The sequence below is a fragment of the Tyto alba genome, unplaced genomic scaffold (genome assembly GCF_018691265.1).
Source record: "Tyto alba isolate M040663 unplaced genomic scaffold, T.alba_DEE_v4.0 Super-Scaffold_2, whole genome shotgun sequence".
Classification (NCBI taxonomy): Eukaryota; Metazoa; Chordata; class Aves; order Strigiformes; family Tytonidae; genus Tyto; species Tyto alba.
Genome location: NW_024881282.1, coordinates 66,140,109 through 66,156,209, shown reverse-complemented (window position 1 = coordinate 66,156,209; position 16,101 = coordinate 66,140,109). Strand labels below are relative to the sequence as shown.

The 16,101-nt window shown below is 42.6% G+C and overlaps 1 protein-coding gene across 2 annotated transcripts in view; it reads left to right on the top strand.

Annotated features, from left to right (window-relative positions):
- The first annotated feature begins 1,510 nt into the window (after window positions 1-1,510).
- WASL (WASP like actin nucleation promoting factor) overlaps window positions 1,511-16,101 on the top strand; it is a 56,170-nt gene continuing 41,579 nt past the window's right edge. For both annotated transcript variants that reach the window (XM_042792426.1, XM_042792425.1), the window contains exon 1: window positions 1,511-2,048. In XM_042792426.1, the coding sequence (XP_042648360.1) occupies window positions 1,929-2,048 (120 nt within the window). In that variant the 5' untranslated portion in view covers window positions 1,511-1,928. The remainder of the gene's footprint in view (window positions 2,049-16,101) is intronic.

Here is a 16,101-nt window from a genome sequence, read left to right as displayed (position 1 = left end):
ATGAAAACTGAAGAACCTAGCATTGCTGGAAAGTATTTTGGAACATTGGTTCCTACTGTTTTTCCATCATAACAAAGGCCCAAGCCACTTCCATGAGATCTGCAAATTGAGGAGTCCTGCATATGCATGTATTTTAAATTCTTTTTATGCTGGAAGCTCAGGATTTTCCACCATATTCTCCCTTCCTTACACTTTTGGACACCGTTACGGGCTCTTAAGTACAGGGAAAAGGGCCTATAAGCAGAGCAGAAGGGGTTGCCATCTGTTCCTGCCTTATCTTTGAGAAGATATGAAGATAAGTCAGTACAGCTCCGTACAAAGACTTGTGTTCACAGGTTTTCGTCCTATGTTTTTCTAGTTCCTTTCCTCCTGTGCTTCTTCAGTTCTTTCCCACAATACAAAGTAAATCACCACGGGAGGATTGCTTTAGCACTTTCCAGACGGACAATTAAATTATCAGAGAATGTGAAGCCAACACATTCTTCACCTAAAAACACAGGAGAAAACTAACCGGGTGCTTGCTTTGACATCTGGTTTTCACCTTTGCACGTGAGAGGCACGAGCATTTCTTTCGTGCAGCTGAAAGCCAGGCTGGGCGTAAGGCTGCTGCGCTCTGGATCTTCAGGCTTTGAAAGGTCTCCAACCTCCACCCCAGCTAGTTGCTGTCACATGGAGAGAAGCGGGGGCAAGAGAAATCTAGCTGACAGAGGCTGCCGACTGCATGAATGGTTTCGCCTCAGCAGCTGACCCCCGGAGAGCCTGAAGTACCTACTACTTATTTTTAGGTATTTCACCTCAAACTGCAGCAGCCTGCGTTAGGCAGCGTGACGGCTGACACCCCCGCTCCTGCCTCCTCCCTGCGTGACCGCACACCGCCGGGACCGAGAGAACCAGCCGCCCCACGCACCGCGGCGGGGAGCAGCGCGACCGACTCGGTAATCTGTATGGCAGACCGTGAAGGAACGCCTTCCCTCCTGTCAGAAAAGATGAAAAGCTTTTGGAGTTACCGAGGAAATCAGGTTTCACTCAAGATTTTAAGCGCTTCCAACACACCCTCGCCCCCGAACCCTTGCGTGAGGCCTGCCCACCCTGCGCGCTCGCCCTGTAATGAGCTCTAGTTCAGGCAAGGGTGCTATTTAACGGATTTCGGGACCTTTTCACGCTCTCGGGGTGAGCCCCCCCCCCCCCCCCCCCCCCCCTTCCACGGACCCGGGCTCCCCACGGACACGCGCTCCCCCTCACGCCTTGCCCCGGCGGGTCCCGCCGCCTCCCGGGGCAGCGCCGCGCCTCTCCCCCTCCTGCGGCCGCATCCCGCCGGGCCCTATCCGGGGCAGGCGGCAGCGGGGACGGCGGCGACCGCTCCTTCCTCCTCTTCTTCCTCTTCATCTTCCTCCCGCCCATTACCCGCCAGGCCGGCCTGGCAGGTACGGAGGGGCAGGGCGCGGGCGGCGGCGAGGCGCGGCGGGGCGGGAGCGGAAGGCGGCGCCCCCTCCCTTCCCTTCCCCTCCCCTCCCCTCCCCGCACGGCGCATGGTCGCGGCGGCAACGCGCTCCGCCGGCCTCCCCTTTGGCTGCCGCGCACTGTGGTCTCGCCCGCCCCCGCTGCCATGTTGGATCGTGCGGCCGCCGAAGCCGGGCCGGAGTTGGAAGTTTAGCGCTTCGCGGAGGGGCGGGCGCGATCGGCCGCCGGCGCGGAGCGGCACCGCCGCGGCTGCCCCCCTCCCCGGCGCCCCCGCCGCGGGCCGCCGGCAGCTGGACGAGGCCCCGCCGCCCCTCCCCGCCTCCCTCCTTCCCCGGCCCCGAGAGGGAGGCTCCGCGATGCGGCTGCTGTGAGGCCGCGGCGGCAGCGGAGGAGGAGGAGGAGGAGGAAGGGGCCGCGGGCGCCAACGGTCGCAGGGCGGCAAGGACAGCGCCGGGCCGGCCCCGGCCATGAGCGGCAACCCGCAGCAGCAGCCCCCGCAGCCGCGGCGGGTCACCAACGTGGGCTCCCTGCTGCTCACCCCGCAGGAGAACGAGAGCCTCTTCAGCTTCCTCGGCAAAAAATGCGTGGTGAGTCCCGGCCCGCGGCGCTCCCACCCCGGCCCCGGGCGCGGAGGGCCGGGGACCGGGGCAGGCAGGGGGCGTGTGAGGACGGGCCGGCCGGGGAAGTTGAGGGTTACGGAAGTTTGAGCCAGCCCGGCCCGCTCCGCTGCCCCGTCCCGGCGCCCGGTCGGGGGGCGGCAGCCGCAGGCCTCGCCGCCTGCCCGCCCCCGCCCGCGGCACCCCGGGCGGTGGGCGCGGAGCGGGGGTGCTGGGGGGGGTTGGGGGGGCGGCAATGAATGGCGGCGGCCGCGGCCCGCAGCGCTATGGCGGGGCTCCGAGCCCCGGGCCCGGCCTCGCCCCTCTCCGCCGTGCCGGCTCCGGCCGGAGCCCCGCTCGCCGGGGCGGGCCCGACACCTCCCCGAGCGCCGGGGTGGGCTCCGTCCTTCTTCGCTCCCCTGCCCGTCGGCACTGAGAGCCCGGGGAGGCGGGGGGGGGGCGGCCGGTGGGGCTCAGCCCAGCCCCACAGCTGCCCCCCTTGCTCTGCTGGGGGAACTGGGCAGCGAGGTAACAGCCGAGGGGCTCGGCGGCAAAAGTTCAGTTGCTCGGCGGGGCTGGGACCAGCCCCAGGTGCACCTGCGGTACAACAAAGCAACGTTGCCGAAGTTGTAGGAAGGCTTGTATCGGTGCTAGGCCTGCCTTGGATTTAGTCTGGGCTCCTAACATAAACAACAGGCTCATGGACTCAAATGCAACTCAAATACTTGGTCTTTTCCTGTATATGTATATATACAACAAGGCAACATAATGGTTAAAAGGAAAAGCCCGGTAGTAAATGTGTTACCATGTATATCGGTAAGTTCTTTGTTTTCAGAATACCTTATTGCCTGCTAATATCAAACTGTATTAGAAATGCACTTATCCATATCAAAGAACTACTTGAAGGCCTCAAAAGTTAACCACTTTCTTTAGAAAAGAAGTGGCTTTTAGAAAAATCATTTTTTTGGAGAAGAAAAAGAAAGGGTAAAAAATGCCTTTTTTTTTTTAATAATCATTTAGAAGCCACTGAAAATTATGTTATCTGGCTGTCTTCTGATGCTTTGTGTCCAGCACTTAGCATACTGATGTTAAGCACTGTGCATCTTGCTGTAACACTGTGAAGAGTATTTAATGAACTTAAAATTGTGATGTAAAGCAGGATATCTGTGCAGTCATAATGGTTCCACATAACTATTTGGACTTTGAAATGGTATTGTTGATCAAACTGGCTGTAGCAAGGAAAGCATAAGATGTAGTAATGGAACAGGAAGTAGGTGATATTTACATTGGGGTGGGTTAAATAAGATGCTGTCACAGTGAGTTAAATGGGTCAGAAGGTATCACCATAAAGCATGCTTTTTGAAAAATAATAGATTTATACAAAACACCTTCAATTAATTGAACTACTTTCAGACACACATTACATATATTTAACTCCTTTGCAAAAAAAAAAAAACCCTTTTCTCTAAATTTAAAAAATGGTGCATGAATTTGTGTGAGTTGATTTTCAGTTTGTTTTTTCTACAACTTAGAATTTCTTGTCAAGTGAACATAGTTTTTGTTACGCTCAGCTGTAACACTCACCTACTCAAGTTCTCAACTTTGCATAAATAGCATGTTGAAAGCAGACTTTGGAGGTAAATATCTTCACAGTATCTGAGTGTCATGCAACTTGTGACAGGTTGATAGCTTCATAGACATGACTTGCTTTATTTTTCTTGAAACTATGCATTCTTGTGCTTTTCCCTAAATGTCAGTTGACTTTACAGTTGAGGTTCTTCTATTTGTGGCCCATTTTCTTCCCCTTTTACCCCAGCCCAATATGCTCTCTAGGTTAACCACAGGCTCGCCTTACTGTAAGTGAAGGTCTCTGCTTGATCTTGAGGACTTGAGTGTTAAAGCTCTAGAGTTATTTAACCAGGCTTTTTTGGCGTATTGTGGCATCAGCCAAAAATAGTGACAACTCAGAAACTAATTAATGATGAGATTGAACATTTCTGTCCCTTCGAAAGCCATGTCTATCAGAGGAGTGGAATGGGCACCTGGAGATGGTAACAGCTTTGGTTGCCTAACTTGGATCCACAATGTCTGTGTGTCAGAGCCCAATAGTACTCTTGATACTCTGGACCTTCTCGCCCGATTTGGCATTGGCATACTGTGCTGAGAAATGCCTTTTTGCTGTAATGTGCATGATATTTGATCTCTTAATATCCATGTTTAAATTATTCATTAGTGAAACTTCAGACTGTAAATGCTACTTTTTAAGAAAGGAAGATGTTGTGAGTTTAGTAGGATGCTACAAGCTTACCTTCCCATCAGCTGAAATGTTTGTGCTGCCTGGCTGCTGCAGGTGGTATTTCTGTCAGTGTGGGTGATGGACATGCTGCTGGATGTGATGTGCATCTGCCATATTGACAATCTCAGGTTATGTTTGACTTGACCTTGTGTTTAGATCACTATTGAAATGAATGCCAGAGGAACAGTTGAGGCATTAAACTATGATCCTAGATACTCTTTTTGTAGTAATGATTTATAGTGCTCTTATGGAGGGCATAGTGCTGTTATCAGTCCTGAGGGGCTTGGTTAAGAAAGCATGTGGCACTCTGGACCTGATTTATTTCAACAGTCTTTCCTTTGACTCTGTTTTTGACTGATAACAAGGCAGCTACTTTGAAATAACATTGAGGATTCAACTACTTAATTTTTCTTCTATGGAAAAGCAAGGGAATTTATCAAGTGGCTTAATTTTGATTGAGTACTTGGAACCCATGAACTCCAATACTGACATAATTTCAATGGCATCTTAAGTAATGATGACTGGTGAATGCAAAAATTAGCTGGGAGTGGGGGAAGTGGTGAAGAGCCATTGCTCTGTGTGTGTTGCTGAGGATTATACCATTTTCTGGACTGCTACTGATACTTTGTGAATCTGTTTGACTAGTAGGCAGATGTACCTAGAGAAGGTTACTGATTTTTTTTAACTCCCTTTTTTCCCTGCTGCTTGCTGAGCTGTAAAATGCTTATCTGAATCTATAAGCAATTAAAATACCTTTGCCCATGACAGATCAAGTTTTCAAAACCAAGCCACTGGCTAATAGTCAAAGCTGCGGCTATTGTTAATTTGGTTGAAATATAAATCCAAACGTAGAACTACTTGCAGTAGGTATCCAGTGTAAAGTAGCCCTTTAAGACTTTCATTGTTGCTTAGGTGTGTAACTAATTTTCGTTCAGATACATGACATTGTTATCCAAGTTAGGTGTAAAATTTACTGTCTGTAGAAATTTTTCGGTAATTATTTTTTAAAGTCTGTGTAAACTTATGCTAAGGTGGGCTATGAAATTACATTTGTATATATTAATGAAATATTTTTGTGTTTATACCAAGCTTGGAAGTTTTTGCTGAAGTGTGCTTAGTTATAAATCAATCATTTTAATTTTGTCTTAAGGAAAAGCAAATGCCAAGTGTCCCATTAATTTTAATAAAGAAGGTACTTTTATAATTTTCATGATTAATATTGGTCAGTAATGTCACTGATGAAAAACTAGTTTATTCTGTAGAAATAATTTTATACGAGTTAGAGGTCTTAGGAAAGAAAACACGGGAAGTGTGCACTTGATAATGTTAGAAGTAGGTAATGGAGTATGGATATTTTACACTGCTTAGAAAAGGGACTCAACACTTGGATTAGGTAGTAATGAGTAAGGCTAGGAATAGGTTGTTATTTGTAATATCTTGCCATGGTTGATATGGTAAACAGGAACTGGTAAAGAATGCAAAAAAGAGAAGTGACACAGCAGTAAACAAAGAAAACTCTTTTGGCTGCTTTTAAAGTGCACGCGACCAGAATAAGATTGTATGTCAGAGCCAATGGACAAATTACAGTAATAGTTGAGACAAAACAAAATAAGAACCTGAATGGCAGTTATGGCTTAATTGATAAGAATTAAATGTCTCATCAAGAAAGGACTTGTAAGGTTACTTGTGTGTATGAAAACATGAACTAAGACTTGAAGGGGGACTACAAGTCTGAGTAATGGGCAACTCCATGTGGCTGAACTGTCGGGACTCTTCAGTTTGAGTTTATGTTGCAGTCTGTACATCCAAAAAGGTTGAGATTGTGGTTTGAAAAACAGTTCTGTCTTGAACAGATAGGAAGAACTGAGTCATCAGTTCAGTGATGGTTATCTCATCTTTGCATGTGTTTTAAATGAGATGCAGAGCAAGAAGACAAAGTGTAAAGGATAGAGTTTTGTGGAACAGAAGAGTATTGAGAGTTGTGCCTGGATTTTGTTCTTTGAGGTCTGTCCTGTTCTATCAAGACACGTAATATCTTCATATGCCTCACTAGTGTCCACTGGAATCACTTCCCTCAACAACTTGTCACCAATAATGTTCCTTTCTAGAGGGACTTACATTGGTTTTTGACAGATCCTTTTGAACCAAACCTGTGCCTACAAAACTGATTTTTCACAGGAACAGGTCAGATCAGACTCTTCAGAGCAAGTGGCTTAGCCATCATCCTCAAACTGCCTCTATGTATCTACAGTAGGGTTACTTGTCATAAAGTGTTTCTCATGCTTGTTTTCCTCACATCTTGCTGTTAAGCTAAGGTAGTAAACTATGCTATAAACAGAATATTTATCCATGGATTAGAAGTGTTTTGAGACCACATGTGAACACTCTATAGGCATTGCATCTCATAGCTGTATGTATTTGAGACAGAGCATCCATTCACAAAGTGTGGGATTCAGTTCAGAAATGAGAGAAAATTAGGTATTAGAATCTCATCATTGTCAGTAGGTATCACTGGCTGTTATCTAAATCTCATATTCGACTATGATAAAAACTTAGTTATCAGTTGAATTTCTATCTTTATTTCAGTGACTGTAGTGGTTACATCTCTCCTGACCATGCTTGTAGCTGATATGCTAGACACATAAATTTGTCTTGGCATGCAAGTTGAGTCCTACTGCAAATTTCAGTCACTATATATCTCTGTTATAAAGTGTTAGATATTGCTAAACAGAAGGTTATCTAGTAATACAGACCTGGAACAAGAACCTCAGTCTTTTAAGGTTTTAGCACTCTTGTGTTTTCTTCTGAGCTGCTTTGTAGATCTTTTTGCTGTCTTGGAGGTAGTCAAGAGCTGGAAATCTCTTAGCATATTTGTGGTTAATCAGCTGGTCAAGTATACCACTCATGCTTCTGATAACGTGCTCTGGAATCCTGTAGTGTACAGATGTAACAGGATGAAAACAATTTGTAGTCACAAGCTGTTGTGTTGTAACTTAGCAGCTCTTCACAGCTAAGAATCAGATGGAGGATTTAGAAGAGTACAAATTTTTAATGTAGGGTTCAAATGAGCAGTCATGTTTTGACTACAAGGCTTCCACCACGATGTCCAAATACCATTTAGAGAACACCTAAGGAAGGAGGAGGTAGTTTCTTGTTAGAAGATAAAGATCGCCTTTACTATTTCTTGCAAATATGTAGATGAAAGACTCTACTTTGTTCTTCCTTTAATGGAGAATTGATATGATTTCTCTGCATTATCTGATCATAAATACTGATTTGAATCTGTTATCACTAGAGTGTTCCCTCTGATTATTTCTTCTGAGGTTCTCGAAGATTTAATATAAGCCCAATTTTTAGCAAGTAGAGTGTGTAACATCCATCTTACACCATGCAGTTTCAGGGTAAAAAGGTGAAAATGGAGAATGTTCTAATTTTAGATCTCAAATCTCTTATTTCGGGGGAGTTCTGGTACTTCTGCTTGAAAAAAACTTCCCTGTCTTTTTTGTAGAGCTTCTTAAGACCCTTCTTGCGCTACTGTTAGTGTCTCTAGTAGTGCTGGAATTAAGAAACTATTTACCAATGATAGCAGTAAACAAGGACTGCAGGTGCCAGCAATGGCAGCAGTTGCCACTAGCTCAGTGCTGAAATGGGTGAAGTGTTGAAGTGGTTTGTGTGTGATGAGTGAGTGTCATCTAGGACCTTTGCAGTAGTTCATTAACCAACGTGACAAAAGGCTTGCTTCTTTCATTGACCTTTTATAGGCAGAACTGTCTGCAGTGGAGATGGGGTTTGGTGACCTATTAAGTGCTTAATTTGTCAGAGAAAGTTTGCTGTTCACTTAAAGCTGTGTGGTAAGATTTATGGTGTCCTCTCTTCCGGTGAGCATGTTTCATAGGCTGGTCTCTTGAGGAATCTTTGTAGTACTGAAATTAAACTTAGTATAGTGCAGGAGACTTATGGTTTCATGACCTAATACTTAGATAAAATATAGGAAGTAACAAAAATGTGTCATGGACACTAGACAGAGTTGCTTATTGGTAGGTTAGGGTACAATATCCTCGAGAAAGGTTGACATGTGTTACTTTGGCACAGGGGGATATTTTTTTTTTTTATTGGCCCATTGGTTTTCCTTGTAACAGTAAATCATACAAAGTGGATTTAGTGGAACTAGAAGTTTATCTTCATGGGTGGTTTTTAACAGCCCACTATACTGTGACATGACTCAGATGCTGTACAAGATAGTTGTGTTTCTCAAGATACTTGCTTGGGTACACTGCCACGCTAACTTCTGTGGCTTCTAGACATGTTGTTTATGCCTGGATAACTAAGAAAATGGTCACAGTAGGTGTGCATTTAGCTTCAGGAACAGTTACAGATAAATTCAAAGATCCTGGTGTGTGCTGTGATCTTCCCGTAACAGGAGCAGTGTACTAGAAGAGCCAAATGGAAAAATAAGAGGTGAAATGCGAACAATCATAGGGACACTTTCTTAGAAAGCTGCTCACTTGCTTAATTGTTCAAATTCAGTAGTGTTATTTTCACCTACCCGTGAGTTAAAGGTAGACCATTTTCCTGACACCTCCTCATGTTTATGCATCTCAAATTAGAATGCCTGTGTTAAGAATATATGATTCTGGAAGAAGTTCATTAATTGAATTATTCAGTTTCTGTAGACTTAATTCTGTGAAGATCATCATTGCTGGCAAGAAAGCTTGCTGCAGAGCTCCACGATATACTGACAGATTTGCAGATTGCAGCTCACCTTAGGCACTTGCTTTCATACACGCATCCCTACTTTGGTGAGACTGTTTTTCCTGTGTTGTTTATTCAGCCACACTTAAAATCTTCACTCTAAAGCAGCTTTTTTTCTCTTAAGTTTTCTGAGAAACGGTGTTAATGTATTTTCCAATTCTCCAGTGTCTAGCTTAAAGCTGAAAGATCACATTAAGTCTTGCTAATCAAGGTCATAAGAGTTTCCATTTCTATAAGATGGTTTCACACACCATTTTCCCCTTCAGAACTTTGTCTAATTCAGAATTCCCCTGCATTCATCTCAGAGTTTTACTGCATTCGTCCCCCGCTTCCCTTCAAAGGGAATGTGTTATTTTGCTTCTACCCTTATTAATTAGCTACTATGCAGCGTAAGAGTGGTATAGTTATACTGGAATGTATCAGTGCTCACCAAGCATATTTTATATGCGGGGGTATTCTGCCTGCCATTTGAGAAACACTGACCTAATGAAAGAAAATGTGTCTTTCTCCTCTTTGAAAAGCTTAGAAAATGTATTTCATTATTTGAACTTTTAATTATGGAAAGATAACTCTTGCTTTTAAGATTGCAAACACTTTTAAAAAATGCATTTACTTCAAGTGTTAGTGATAATGGTTTTCTGGAAAGTTAGCCAGAACTTGGTGAGGTTATTTACAAGAAAAGTTAAGTTAAAATATTGATTCCTAAATAAGATTCTCTGAGTATTAAGTAACAAGGCCTAGTGCTTGTCTTGCTGTCTAGGCTGAAGAACAGCAAGAATATTTGGTAAATATGGGAATTTGGCATCGAATTGTAAATGCTTTCTCCCCCTCTCAGGGTGACAGCCAAGAGATTTATTGATCTGTAGATAAGAAAATAAATTAGTATTAATCTGTTGTATTAATATCTTTCTTTCAATGTTAGGGATAAAGAAAAGTAAGAGATGTTTTACAACCTTCTTAGTATATTTTCTAACAGAAGCAGTGATTTATTGACTTAAAAAGAATTTTAGTTTGTATGTAGAAAATAAAGCTTTAAGATTTTTATACAGCAGAATATGGAAAAGTTGGTAATGATATTTTAGGAATCATTTTTACCACTATGTCTTTTGTAAGCCCCATCCTGCTGCTGTGCTTTAAAGTCTGGCACGGTGATCTCTGAATCTTGGGTCTCAGCTTTCATCAGGGTCTCTCTGCACTCTTATCATACACGCTCTTTTTTTAACAAGTTTTCTGTCCCAGCAAAAGGGTTTCCTCACCTTATTTCCTTCTTTCCCGTTGTACCTCAAGTGCTTCTAGGATATTCCTTTCTCCCTTCAGCCCCTGCATCAATAATCTTCACAAAGATCTCCAGGTAGAACTGTCTCTCTTCCTTACGATTCTTTCCTCCACTCCCTTACTCCCTTACTTCTCAGTTCCATAAGTGCTTTGTTCTTGCTGATGAACATTGTGTTTCACCAGATGTGTAGCCCTACCCATACCCAGTGCTGGGATAGACATGGATTGTATTCTTCTAAATCAACAGAGCATTGCACAAGGAAATAGGTGAGGAGAGGAGACACTCTCTTTGTTTGCTGCTGCATACATAGAGTGCCCTTCGGCCTGAGATATGGCCATTAGGTACTTAATCTATTCATCACCTGTTTCATCTTCACTGGCCCAAAGTCATTGTTGTTATTAATACAGAAAAGCGAATTTTTGGTGGGTAAGAGAGGGGGAAGCAAAAACCAGAGTATGGTATTCCTCAGTCGTCTTGCACTGCTCCACCCTCCAGTGTTGCTCCTCCAGGGAGGACCAAACTCTCCAGTTCGTAAGCTGCTATATTAAGTAACTGTATACTGTAAGATACATCTTCAGCAACTCTACAGGCTCAGATTTGAAACCACAGAATTGCTTAGTCCTGCTTTGAGTGAACTGTAAGTTATTTCCTGCTCCTCTAACCATGTGACAGCTTGCTCTGAGCACAGCTAAGATGTGGTCATTCTTTGTAAGTAGACATTTTTTTCCTTTACTCCCCCTCAGTCAGCCAAAGCAAACAGAAACTTCACTTGGCTTATGACACTAAATATACACAAAGACATCCAAATAGGCTCTTCTCTGTAAAACTGTGCTTGATTTTTGTGGTTAACTGGAAAGAGGAAGAAAGCTATGAACATCCTGTAGTGGTATGTGTTCTGTGCAATACCACAGGCAAAAGCTTCCCGTTTCGTTTGCAAGGGAGGAACCAGTAGTTTCTAATAAATAAAATGCTGAGCTGTTTTTTCTTCATTTGCCTTTACTCTGTAGTTAAGAGTATTTCAGGTATGATAATTTTATAACTAGGCACATAAAATTATTAGCATTTGTATATTTAGTAACCTGGCAATTAACAGTTTCAAAAAATACGGGTTTGGGGCTTAATTTTGTGCAATTTTATATCAACTAGTATTTTTTAGTCATACAATAGATGTTGTCATTTTGACTTTTCTTAAACTTTGTTGGTCTCTCTAAGTGTTATACTGTACTGTTAGCATTGTTCTCAGTCTGTGTAGCTGGAGCTTTACATTTAAAACTATGCAAGGTTTTAAACTGTAGTTGCAACAGAAAATGCTGGTTGCAGTTGATCTCTGGAACTCAATAGTGATTCAACAAACCACTATCTATGAAAAAAAAAAATTTTTGTTTTGTCTTTGAGAGATTTGTCCATATCATATTCAGATGCCGATATTTATATACTTGAGAGACTTAGTACATCTGTATCTGTGCACAGAGCATGCCTTTCCTTGATTTAGTTCAAGCATGTACAATACGCAACACACCTAGTTGCAGTATGGTTTTGTGTGATAGGATAAATGGAGATGGATTTGGTGTTAAACGTTTCTCTAGGAGATGGAGATTTTACTTATTCCATGTCATGGTTTTCACTTCATCTTTTTATATCATTTAGGAGGTCTCTCAGTGCTTCAGTTCTTCATTGAGACTTTTCCTTATGAGTCTCTTTGAACATCTTTGGCCTCTGATGCCTGTAAACAATAAATCCCGTTTGTTCCTCTGCCCTCTGTTCATATTGTTTAGATGAGAGTTGCTTATTGAACAAGTGTTCCTGCTGCTGCTTCAAGCTTCATACTGTGTAACCACAGGGTCCGTCCCTCACACTGGCCATACCTGTCTGGATCATACTTTTCTGTCCTTGATAACTGGAACTGACAGGCTCAAAATGTGAGATACCTACCCAGCATACATTGAAACTTAGTGGCAGAAAGATGCATCTTGTCCTTTTTCTCACCTCTGGTCTGTCAGCAATCTGTGCTAACATACTGATGCTAACAAACTTAAATAGGGCAGTAGCATAAACTCAGGCGCTGCTCTGTGACTAACTATGGTGTTTAATTTGTTGACATGCTTCCTAGCACAGGTATGGGTAATGCTAGCTAGTACTCACCCAGATTAATGAGCATGGTTTTGGGAATATATTGGTGTAAACACAGTTCCTAATGGATGGTATGGGTAGGGCTGTCCTTATCCAATTAGTGTTGTGTTGGGAGGAGAGTTCCTCTGTGCAGATGTGCATTCTACTGTGCCACTTGCCATTGGATTCAGAAAGTGCCCCCAGTCCTACTTAGTATTTACACAACCAGTGAAAGCTGCCAGGAGATAAAAGCAACTGTGGTGCTGGGGATGGGGAGACGGGAGTGAGCTATCTGTTCTAGTGTTGGCAGTAGGATGTACATCACAGAATAAGGGTCAGCTCTGCTGCTGATCTCATAGCTGTCCTCTTTGACATCAAGCCACAGTCAAACCTGATTTTCCTGCCAGCAACAAAATTCAATCTTGCGTCTCTGCTGCTAGAAATTGTTTTTGGAAACCTGAGAAAATGCAGGTGGCTAGAAGTTTCCAGCAGACAAAAGTGTGCCTGTGCATGTAACAACCTAATGCAGTGGACAAATTATCAAGTGCATCCGACATATCGTGAACACAAGCTCATAAGGTTCCTCATCCTATTCTCTGATTTCAGGAGAAAAAAAAAAAAATTATTTTGCCTCTGGTAAGGAGATACGGCTGGTTTGCAGGCGTGCTTCTACAGACTGCATTAGGTACAGCAAGAGTGACCTTAAGGGCTGCTGCATTTCACCTACTGTACTTCTTGATTACAGAGCACTGACCTACCAAGAAAATGAATTTCTGTCTAGAGTTTTCTTTTCTGATGAGTAGTTTGTAAGTAATTTAAGAAAAGTTCTGTGCATCTTCAGAGACTCCAGGGGTGTGCTGAGGTCTCCTGGAATCTTCCCTGCAACTGCATTTTGGAGCATTTTAAGTTTTCTGTCAGTTCAGATGCAATAATTTGTTTCCTACTTGAGCTTCAGAGACAGTTCTAGTGTGCAAAGTAGCATAATAAATGATGATTTAATTGTCACATACTCTCTCTGTTCTGGTGTCTCACCTTAATCATTGGTTCTGTTTGGGATATAAAAGCGTGAGCTCATAAAGCTTTTCACTATCTAACAGATCTAGTGGATGTAGATGCCTCAATTCTGTAGACACTTACCTGAAGTTTTGGTTGGTTTTTTGTTTTTTGTTTTTTTTTTTCTCTCCTCTAGTGTCCTGTGATCTCCTCTTCCCTCTCAAGCCATGTTTTTTTTTCCAGTGTCTGCTTTTATAAGTCATCACTGGCAGGAAGTGGACCCCTAATGATGCTTGGTACTGTGCAAGCAGTTTTCCCACAGCACATACTCTTTTATTCAGAGCAGAAGGGAGGTAACAATCCATCATGGATTTAGAAGCTGATTGCTTTTAGTCTTAATTTCAGGATGGTGACTTGCATGTCAATTCTGGCTGCAGTAATTGCTCTAGCAATGAAATGACGCAGTATCAACATCCGTATCACTGGAAATGACTTCTGCAAGGTCACCACATACAGACAATATCACTATGATGCAAGTCTGAATTAGCGAAGGGTGTTATGTAGTTGGCTTATTTAAAATCAACAAATCAGCCATAAATAAGGATGTCTGCCATGCATCATCAAGGTTGGTTTTTCACATCACATGCTTTGGGCCCTTAATTGAAGTGCAGCATGGTGCCCTGATTTGTCAGAGTAACTTGATCATGAAGTGAGGTGACAGACATGTCACTTCTTTGACTCAGGAATTCTTCAGAGGACTGTAGTGTTTGTTGCAGAACTGAAGCTTTTACATGGGGATTGGCAGGTTTAGAGATCTTAGTTCCATATCAACTAATATAAAACCCAGTTTCTGTATCATATTGCACATCACATGGTGGATGGCAGAGGCCGCCTTCTGAATGATGCACTTCTGAATAACAAGTGTTCTACAGGACACTTTCATGGGTGAAGTTGGCTAGCCTTTCAATTCCTCTGTATCTCTGCTTCATTTTCTGTAAATAGTCCATGTTCCCAAGAGTGGATTCTGGACTACCAAGAAATGAAGATTATGTTTTTTTCCCCAGGCTTGCTCAATGTCTGTCTATATTACTGGCACACCACCATCACTGTCTTGATGATGATTGTCAGTGTTTGTACCACGGTCTTGAAGTTTCTGGCAAATAATTAAATTTCTAGATCTTTTGAGGACCCAGTTATGCAGACTTTAATCTGATGTTCATCAAATTTACCATGAGCAACCTATTAATGCATTGCTATGATGCAGGTCCCACTCCTGTGATTATTTTTTCCAGGAGTCTGGAAGAGACACCCTATTTCTATACTTAAAGTCTTTTGAGTTGGGTGTCATTTTTCCTGAACTCTGTCATAATTAGGTAATCAGCTTGTTTTCTCAACACTGTGTACTCCTAGGACTGGTATTATCTTTCATACACTCAACGTCAAGAGCTTTCTGTTTCTCTGCTAACCGATTGAGGCTGTCCAGGTCCTCAGAGCATTTGGTGTAGTTAGCTGATCACAAAGGAAGGGAATATCCATAGAAAAACTGGAAACCCAGTGTCTGCTTTGTCAAGGGGTATGTACGTTCTTTTACTCTTTGGGATCTACGTTGCGTTAGTGCCCTTATGGAGTAATACCTCATTTCCAAAGGTGTTACATATATGAAAAATTAATTGGTATGTCATTAATAACCTTTTTATTCTGTTTAATGGTTACAACCAGTATTAATGAACATTTTTATTCTGTCAGTGTGGCGTAACAATATACCTGCTGTCTTTATACGGTCATAAAAGCACTGTAACTTATCATTGCATGAGTGGAGGTTTTCAGAAAGGTGACAAACACTTGAGTTGGCAGTTAGGCTGTTGCCAGTTCTCCCAAGTAGAAAAAACCAGTGACATTGAGCATGTTAGCCTCACTGTCAGCTCCAGAACAAACTGAGACTTGCAGAAAAGGCGCTCAAAACATGAAGCATGTAATGCTTCAAATCTGATGCTTGATTAGGGTAATGATACTGGCTGATTGGACTGCCAGTGCAATACAGACTGATTGTTTTCAGTATTTCATTTTCACTGGAATCAAAAGCAAAACTATCTTAAGATCTTTTTAATTAAAGTTATTATTTTAGCTCAACTTGCTCTATTTCATTAGTTGAGGACATACTCACCAAAAAGAGTAAAGTTCAGTTTCAGACTTAGTGTTTCTTCTAAATGTTCTTTGAAACAATTATTTTCTGTCATAAAAGTTTTTAAAATATCTTAAAATACTGTGTTCATATTAAAATTGCATTGGTGTCACTTCATGGATTCTAAACTCTTGTATTCATTTAATAAATTTTGATTTTCTTTATTGTAAGCTTTGTTTCTCACACAAGATCTAGTGCTACTTCACTACTCTTGTAAGTAGAGTGAAATCATTTTAAATACTACCTGTAAATTCAGGCTGATATATACTTCTAACTTTTCACATAGCGTATTTGCTGCTGTTGGTGAACAGTGTTCACTAGTTATAAACAGGAACACAGCATTACTGGAGAGCTAATTATTTTAGGGGGGGAGGCTTTTGTTTTGTTTGTTCTGACCCATCCAAACATATGAATATTTAAGAATAAAAGATTGAGA